General features: G+C 41.3%; 1 protein-coding gene across 1 annotated transcript; it reads right to left on the minus strand.

Annotated features, from left to right (window-relative positions):
- Positions 1 to 1773: 1773 nt before the first annotated feature.
- On the minus strand, positions 1774 to 3938 carry nkx1.2la (NK1 transcription factor related 2-like,a). Its single transcript, XM_068328110.1, has 2 exons — positions 3704 to 3938; positions 1774 to 2604 (listed from the first exon to the last, which is right to left on the minus strand). The coding sequence occupies exons 1-2, from the start codon at positions 3936 to 3938 to the stop codon at positions 2027 to 2029; spliced, it is 813 nt and encodes a 270-aa protein (XP_068184211.1). The 3' UTR covers positions 1774 to 2026.
- Positions 3939 to 9640: the final 5702 nt, after the last annotated feature.

Below are 9640 nucleotides of genomic sequence, written 5' to 3' on the forward strand. Positions count from 1 at the left end.
GCAACATGAAAAATCATTGCGCCACGTTGTAGAAAGAAACAAAATAGTGACACCATGTGGTTACTTTATGTAAGTGAAGGTTGCGCTACAAACTCTCCCTCACACGTGTGTGCGTGCGTGCGTGCGTGCGTGCGTGCGTGCGTGCGTGTGTGTGTGTGTGTGTGTGTGTGTGTGTGTGTGTGTGTGTGTGTGTGTGTGTGTGTGTGTGTGTGTGTGTGTGTGTGTGTACTGCATATATAATGAGACAAGCAGATACAGACAGACAGATAGGTAGATGATAACAACAAATTTGAGACAGTGTCAGAAAAACGACCACTGAAGACAACTGATTACATTCTAATAACTAATTGCACTAAATGCTGTTAATAAATTCAAGACAGCTGAGATGTCGGAATTTAGTCCAGGAATGCTGGTTATTGTAACAAGTGCAGTTTCAGTACTGAGCTGTGTTCTGATGACAGATTACTATTATTTTCTAACAGAAAAGAGATGCATAGTACCAAAACAATTTTTTCAATCTTTCTTATAAATAGAAGGTTTCATATCAGCCAACAGTTTGTCAGTGTTTTACCATCTGAATAAGGTTTCTGTAGTTTAGTAAAGGTTTGGCAGCTGTTTTGAAAGCATGTGGGAAGATCTGTTATATTTATAATCTTCAGAACACTTCCTGGAATGGAAAAATCACACTTTAAAACTGTAAGCTAATGTAACAGTGCTCAGATCTTTTTCACAGGATTTTTTGAAATGTTTTTATACCAGCATTTATGCTGCTTCTATTTGGGGTGATTCACTTCCATCAGAATAATGCAAACCCTTTACAATTTGATCCAGAGAACTGCAAACAAATGGGAGCGGTGTTGAATAGCTGGACAAGATGTTCAAGAATCTCTTGTATTTTCTGCAGTGATCATGGAGTGGTAGCCCTTCCCCGTTAGATGTGTTGCTTTATTATAGACAGCCATGACATTGTTTATGTTCCAGGGAACTGTGAGCCTGGGGTCTATCCATTTTCCTTCAGCTGCTCGACAGATTTGCTTTATCTCATTGACAGTGTTTTTGTAAAATTCATGGGAATATTCCATCTACTTACTGTAACAGATTCTATCTATTACAGTAACACTACATTGTGGTTTATTGCAGTGAAAAGTAACTTACATTGTAAATTGACTAATAAAGTAGAAGAAAATGACATTTATTTGTACTTGAAGAAGCACTTAATTATACCTTCTCATGTTTAGAACAGAAAAAATAACCTTTAAATCTCTTTTTTCTCTGTTAGTGATTAAATGTTAACCTCAGCCTCTCATTGTTTTGGTTAAATCTCATCTTTTGGGCCCAAAATATGGCAGCATTGGATTATTTTCCAGTAGACCCATTAACAAGGACAGGGATTTACAACTTTTACAAATCTACTGCTGATGCAACCTTTCACTATATTAATGTTAGTGTTCAAAATGTTCTGCATTTCATTCTCATCTGACGTGTTTAAAGTTTTTAATACATGAGCCACATACAGGTGTTTTATGTTAGTTTTTTTTATTAAATTACACCTATGATGAATGGCAACACACATTACTGTCCACGCCAGTGGGAGGTAAAACACATATGTTGCAATACCCTTCAGTTGGAGATGAACGACGGTACACACATGTTGAAAATAATTTCATATGAGTTGTTAAATACATTGAGCAGGTGTTCCAGTAAACCAGACAGCCGAAGCAAGGACCATAAATGTAAATAATTGCAGTCACAGATCATTTATTTGGCCTTTGTTTGTGAAGTTCACAATTTGGAAGAGGTCCTTGACAAAACTATCAAGACATTCAAGAGTCTGTTTGGAATTTCAGACAGCATACAAGAGCTGGAACAGACATGCGTCCCCCTGCTGTCTCCTAACGTTGTGGAACACGTTAATGGCAACAATGCACGAGTGGCAGTAATTCTGGACAGGACATGTTTTGCTTTAAAAATGTATTTTTTTCCAGTAAATATTTGTCCATCTGCAACATGTGAGTCTTGGTGCGTTTCAGAGATGTGGATTAAAATAAGTAGGTTGGACAAAACTGCTGTGCATGAAGGGATGCAGGAGCCCTCCAGTGGATGGAAGAGGAACGCCACCGGCCGTGTGGAAGATCACATTCCCAGAGCTGAAATTGGGAAAAGTTTGATGGAAGTTGACGGGACTCGACCCACACGTTGTCGGATTCGGACTGACGCTGACCAGAGAGTTGGAGACGGGCTGCAAGGCGCTGTCCGCCCCGGCGTTCTGCTTTTTCCATTTGGTCCTCCTGTTCTGGAACCAGATTTTCACCTGGGTTTCGGTTAGACTCAAGGACAGGGCCAGGTTTAGTCTCTCACATACAGACAGGTAGCGAGTTGTCCGGAACTTATTTTCCAGAGCCACCAGTTGTTCGTACGTGAACGCTGTTCTGGCGCGCCGGGGTTTGGCACACGCGTGGTCCGCGCGCCGCCGCTTGTGGGGCGAGGATCCCCGCAGGACGACGGCCGACTCTCCTTTCTCCTGCTCTCTGATGGGACGGGGCTCGTTCTCTACCGTCGGGGATATCAGGAGGCGATCAGCTTCAACTGCATGATATATGGAGACTGTTGGGGTTCCACCCCCCACTTTTGCTCCTGAAAAAAACCCCAAAAAAACCCCCGAAGGATTCACGTCATCCAAATCTCTGCGGCGCATTGAGCGTGACAAAAACCTTTGACACAACTATTTCATATTCCAGCTACACATTAAGTCACTGTGGCTTTTAAGATTTTATTTATGTGATATATAAATATGACTATTTTGAACAGCGGGACGTGGGGGTCTGTACATGTCCGTAGTGGTTCTGAAGGGACAGCTCCTGACACAACAGACACACATGTCAGTCAGAATTCCCAGCGAGGGATGTTTCTTCCTCAACGACGCTCCTATTTGAAATTCCAAACGCTGGAGGCCTGAAGTAGACATCTATAAAGAGTTTGATTAGGATCCGGGGGTCGCTGGAGCGGGACGGGACATTGATTCAGAGGAGGGGGGCGTCTGTGTCAGTAATCCTTAAATAATTTATAAACCACACAGCGCCTCAAATGTCATGTCGCAGAAAGAAATCCCGTCTAAATCCAGCTCGGTCAACTTAGCCGTGACGTGCTAATGGAGTTTCATATTTGCAGGTGGGATCGATAAATGTCATCTATTTAAAGGGAAGTTTTAATCGAACGATATTTAGGATCAGACATGGATGGGGTGTGAAGTTTGTACCTGCAAGGTGCTGGAGGGAGATATGCAGGATGCAGTAATGGGATATCGATCAAAGCGCGCAGAGGCATCCTCAATGGGACGATTTAAACAATTATCTAGCCTGCCTGTCCCAGTGCCAATCACACGCTGGGGCTCTGGGAGCAAACCTTTGTGGCTTCCCTTGAAAGGAAACGCAGCCTTGGAAATTAAGGGAAGGTCATACGGAGATGACAATAAATCTGACAAGAGAATAGAGCGTCTCACTTGTCGCTGTTTAGTTTAGAAGAAGAAAGTTTTCGTTGATATACTTTACGCTAAATGGTTGTTTTTAGTGTGTCTTATATTCGAGATGATAATGTAAAGACAAGTCGTTTTCTGATTAGTCTGGTTGTGTTAGTAATTATCATGCACAATAATACCAAACTGATAATACACGTAAATGCTTGATATATAAAGTTGACACTTGACATTTTCTATTTTCTCTACCTGGTTCCGCGTGTTCAATTCTCAAGTCTCCATCTGCGGTTCTGTCAGACTCCAGGCTGCTTCCTTCTGTATTTGGCACAGGAAACTTCTCCGCGATGATGGAAAGTTCGTTCACCCTTCTGCTGTTGAATTTCTTCGGATCCAATATGTCAATTATAGAAAATGAAATTTTATGACTGGACGTCATTGTCACTCCACAGTCCTTCGGATCCCGCATCCTTCAGGGAATCGATTAATACCTTTAGTGAGGAAAAAAGGACTGACGTGCGTAATTACGCGCGTGGAGAGGATATTGTCATTGTTTAGCCTATATATCTCGTCTTCAAGCCTCATCAAGCCAGATTCGAGGTGATGAACCCAGAATGGACTTGACTCCACTGCTTCCGTCAGTGTTGGAGCGTGAATGAAATGACCGGAGCGCGGTCTTTAAAGCGTCTGTCCCCCAGTCTCTCAACCAAACACGTGACACAGAACGGAATCAGTGTTTCACACGTCCGCCTAATGGGCACAAAGCGTTCGTCAATAATCACCCATATCATTAAATTCAGGAATGCACGACCTGAGACTTAAACGGCGTCGATGGTAATTGAGCCCTCTCCCCAAAGCATTCCTGACAAGAAAAGGATTTTCGTGTTCATTGAGCTACAAAAAACTTTCTATTAACGGTTTCTGTTTGGAAACTCCTGGAAACGGACAATGTTTCAGCAACACCGGTAAAATCATTACAATGCACAACTCCTTAATTTAAATTTTATTTAATATTGTCACTATTGGATGCGTCACTAAGTACCTTTATGTCTATTTGTAACGAGTCGAGTTGATATTTACCGGTCGATATAATATGATGATAATGATAATAATGAAGTACATAAATCATGTTTATTTCCATTCATGAATAAAGGGTGTATTCTTAATTTTTGGACGCTGGGATATCTTAATTGACTTCAATAATAATAAAAAGTCATCACACAATACTGTAATCTTTTATATTTTTGTTTTTCATGAAACAGTGATAATAATATCCCCAGTAAGTCTTCTGGTATAATTTCCACACATTGGGCTGTACACTGCAGCAAAATGCATGCTGTTAAATGACACAAAGTGATGCTTACAATGGTGAGGATTGCTGTTTTTTCATGTGGAGAAAATTGTTTATGCCCCATTTACTTGCACTCGTTTAAAAGCCAGCCTGACAGGAACCTCTGCTTATTTAGACAAAGCTACAGAAAGATGTGTCTTCTGAAAAGACTAAAAAGACCTGTGATGAGTTGCCGGTCTCTGTGCTTCTTCAGTTCATTCAAAGCCAAATGACTGGCTGTCTTTCTCACCTTGGGTGATGGATTTATATTTACAATCAGTCGGCTCACTCTGATATTAGTATTCAATATAAAGTGACACGGGGTTGTTTAAAGCCTGATGCCTTGTGATGACTAAAATTGTGAAACCAGCAGGAGATCAATATTTTCAGCAGGTGTCCAATACAGATAAAACCTGATGGTTACAGAGAGTCATTTTGGAAGCTGGAAGGCCAAACCAGCCACCGCAACAGAACGAGAGAGCTTGTTTGAAGCTAATCTTTATTCCCTAGTCTTTAAATAACATGGATTAAGTGTGTGTGTGTGTGTGTGTGTGTGTGTGTGTGTGTGTGTGTGTGTGTGTGTGTGTGTGCGCGCGTGTGTGTGTGTGTTTTGTTATTTTCACGTAGTCTGCCTTCTTCAAATTTATCGTAGTTAGTGATTTTGTTGTTTTCATGAATTATCTCATAGAATTGCAGCATGTGCAGTGTTTCATTCAGGTTATTTTATTCTATCCCAGAACCCAAGAAACTGAATTATATTCCCACTTACTGTATATCCCTACGCTTCGGAATAACAATAAAGCTTTTGAATTTGTGTTTTGTATACTTAGTCAAGATTGGGGGTGATTTTAAAAATGTGCTTTTTATCTAAGGATGTGTGCTTCTGTTTTTATTGGGCTGCACATGTGTGAATTAACATATTCTACCATCTAAGCCTGTGAGGTCCTCATTGTGTGTATGGATGAGGCTGACAGCAGGCACGGGTTCCATTTCTGTGTTTGTAGTTCAGTCTGGTGTTGGTGACGTGGGGGATCTGATCATGTTTACATACTGGCAAACAACCCCTGACACAATTTCCTGTGTCACTTATACGGTTCAGAGTAATTGCTCTGCTACATGGAGGTTGTTTTTTTTTTGCTTCCTAGTGATAGCCTGGTGGACTGGCACAGGCTGCACTGGTTACATCAAACATTTGTTAAAGTTGCCCCTACAGGGAGTCTGTGTGTCAGCATTTGCATGTGTATGGCACTTGCACGGCCATTACTGTAGACCCTCCATATGAATAGAGGCCACCGCACACTGGAGGTTTACAACTTCCTACGAGAAAGCCCAGCGGCTGGGCATCTGTTTGTGTGGGTCAGCAGGACAAAGGGACGAGACTTGGGGACAAAGAGGCCCTCAGGTAGACTTCAGAGAGCAGGAACAACAGCTGCCTCAGTTTGGAGTATGAGCACACCAGAGCAAGACTTTAGTGTTCCCTGTCAGACACAGCAGGGAGCCAAAGAGACACATTTCCATCTAAGGGCCCCCCTCCGGGGTCTATAAAGTCATCACTTCATGGGGAGGCTGCCTCAAGTCTGCTAAACATCAGATAATTTGTCTAATGGCAGGAGCAGCATTATGAGCTGTAGTTGTATTTGCAGACTGTAGCGCCTCTTAAACTCCCCAGGAGAGGAGGCGCTCCAACAAAGGATCAGGGGGTGTCTGGTGGGCCATTAACAGAGACTGTTAGGTTCTACCTGTCAAAGTCCCACACTTTGTTGTTCTAGTAGGTATTAAGGAGTCAATGGCATAACAAGAAAATATTGTATCCGACACACCAAACTGGATGCTCCAGTTTTTACCTTTGTCCATTTCTTTATTATATTGGTATCTCCTGTATATTTGCATTTTTTTTTACAACACATTCATTTTTTGGTTGTGTATTTTATTTTCAATCAACCTATCCAAATATGACCTATCAACGTACCAACCAATTGACTTCTGACAAATCACTCCTAATTTTCACATAACATTGACATTAAATCCACCTCAAAACCCGTGTCTCTAATCATCAAAAAGAACACACACTAATGTTTATGTTAATGTGCAGCGACATGCAAAACCTCGTATGGTCATTTAATGCTTTGTCTGACATTTGATGCTACTGTGTTGCCAGCTGGGTTCCTTCCACACTCAGAGGCAGCTGGCATTGATGTGTGCCAATGCTGCTGAAGATCAGTACGGTACAATCTTCCTCAATGGGTAAAAAGCATCCCTCAATTTCCGTCTCCTGTGAACATTGCCTGCCTTCGGGTTTTTGCTGCCAGGCCTCCTTTCAGTTAGACCTCTGTGTTTGTTTGACTCTCACTGACAACAAGGTCAGTGGCATTGCCCAGTAATTGTCCTAACGGTCTGTATACCTGTTGGGTGGAGGCGAGTAATGAGAGTTTTTCATTACGGGTGGGACGGGTGAGTGCGCCTGGCAGATGCTGACAGGCAGCAGATGTGTAAAGTTGGGGGTGATTTGTAAAGGGGTCAGCTGCATCACAGAGGAGATGGAGGGCGATGTGGGGCGGGGGTAAATTACGCCGAGGGACATTGTCAGTCATACTGCACCCCTGTCACAACAAGGTAAAGGTCAGTTCAAAATGTTGATGCTGTCAACTGAGGACTGGCAAAGTGTGCAAACTATCTTCCTTATGCCGACCAGACAGGCTCAGGAAAAAGTTTATTGCATTTCTGTAACTTGTCAAAGCTGCATGTGTGCAACAAAACCCTTCATGTGGATTTTTCTTTTGTTTTTAAAAGTGCATGTACTTCTTTCAGTGCAGAAAATCACAAATATGTTTCTTAAAACTTTGGAAATTCAAACTTACAAGAGGACTTGTCAGATGCAAACTTTTGCTATTGCAATGTCACTCATGTGGAGTCTGTATTAAGACAAATCCTGCTTCAAGTGTCATTAATGACAGCATGCATTTGTTTGCTGGGGCGTTCATGTTGCTTTGAATGTATACATGAATTCACAATTCTTTGAAGATTCACGATCCTCTTCGAAGCCATTGCTTCGGTTGACGGACCCAGGATCAAAGCGTTTGATGTCATTTTCATCCCTTAAGCTCAAACTCATTTTTCATTTTAAACAGAAGAGAGCACTGATGTGACACAGGTTCAAATCAGAAATTGTATTAAATATTAACAATAAGAAGAAGACATCCTAAAAGATAAATCACAGCAGGATGGCCTTGATGAGCGGCTAAACCATGTGATGTAAGCTAGGCAACAGTTATTTTTGTCTAGGTAATCAAAAATCCTACTAGCAGCCACGAGGAGGTGAAGGTTTTGAGTGAAGGGGAGCGTACACATTGTGACACTGAGAGAAAACTGCAGCAGTTTCACGTTTTCCACTGGGTTGAGGCCCTGATGGTAATGACTCTGTGGTCCCTAGCATCTGCGAAGAGTACACTGTCACTCAACGGAAGCATTGATTGGCCATTGTTCTGAGAAGGTCACTTCATAATTCATTAACAGTAATTACTCCCGCAGTGCCACCTGCACTCCTTCTCTCCATTGCCCTGTTAAATTACGAGCAACCATTACAGATCACGCGTGGAACAATGAAGATGTATCTGCAATGTAAAGGCAAGAGCTATTAGTTACATTATTTAAATGGACCCGTTTAGACCTGGAGAGCTGTCTTTATGAAGGGCAATTAGGCACTAACCGTTATTGATAATTCGTGCTAATTACAATTAGGAAATATAAATAGTGGGTGTAGGATTAATCATCATTGATGCAAGCTGGTTAGGTGTGATGGAAGGCAGGGGATTAAGCCTCATTCATCTCCATCTAGTGCAGAAACAGATTGTGTTTGTCCTTTTGTATTTCTCCATTGACCATTATCACTTTATTTTTGTTTCTCCGTCCTTGCCAAACAATTCACAAGGTTGTGAAAGTGTACGGTAGAGGTTGGAGAGCTGCAGGATGAGAGTAGAGTGGAATGGTGGGTAAGCCTTACTGGGAGGACTGGTGTCTTTACATCCCTTACCAGCAGGAAGTGGTAACACTAGAGACCAGAGTTGTTCCTTTTATACCTGAGAGAACATGTCTTACAGTTTGAATCTTGTGTTCTTTGTCAGTCACTTTTGCAGTGTGGTGCTTTTAGTTTTAAGTATAAAACATAATGACTGTCTTTTCTAAATCAAATTGTTATTTTTAGGCCATTAAAGAATCTAAAATTGTTTTAAGTCTGTTATTTGTGAAATTAAGAATATGTTTGGTTTATAGCCATAATATATTCACTTGCTCTTGACCCTTCGTCTCAAATTAAGGTTCTCTCAAGGTCACCTCACCTGACCTTTGAACTGTGTATTTCACTCATGTGCATGAACGGTTACCCTTCATGCAAATGAGGGCTTTCTTTTCACTTTATCATGCAACACAATGAGATGCAGGAGGCGTGTGGTAGGTATGTAGGCATGTTGACTCAGATGTGTTCCAAATGATTTTATTACTTAATTTTACGACAGAGTGAAAGAAATTAGTCATTTTGTGTAATAAAGGAGACAAAGGAGAAAGAAACCCTTTTTATTTTTCCATTCAGACACAGCTATCAAACTGTCCTGCTGCACAACATATAAGGGCAAAGGTTTTTGTATTTGTAATGACAAGAACAATAATTAAATTAAAGTTTTTCATTGCAGAGACAAAGCATGTGTAGTAGCACAGTATTCAGACTAATAATCATTTTTATGTTTCGTGCTATTGCATGGAAATCAATTATTTTTGTTGAAATTCCGGTGTAATTATAGATTGTTTTGGTTGCTTTCTTATTGCTCAAGTATAAAATTTAGCACAGA

Source organism: Antennarius striatus, chromosome 11, assembly GCF_040054535.1.
Source record: "Antennarius striatus isolate MH-2024 chromosome 11, ASM4005453v1, whole genome shotgun sequence".
Taxonomy (NCBI): Eukaryota; Metazoa; Chordata; class Actinopteri; order Lophiiformes; family Antennariidae; genus Antennarius; species Antennarius striatus.

What these genes read in the sequence shown, in the direction of transcription:
- nkx1.2la (XM_068328110.1), bottom strand. Translation starts at nt 3,938, where the DNA reads ATGCGGGATCCGAAGGACTGTGGAGTGACAATGACGTCCAGTCATAAA. An exon ending in AGGTAGAGAAAATAGAAAAT is followed by an intron (nt 2,605 to 3,703) that starts GTCAAGTGTCAA and finishes GAACCCCAACAG; the next exon opens with TCTCCATATATCATGCAGTT.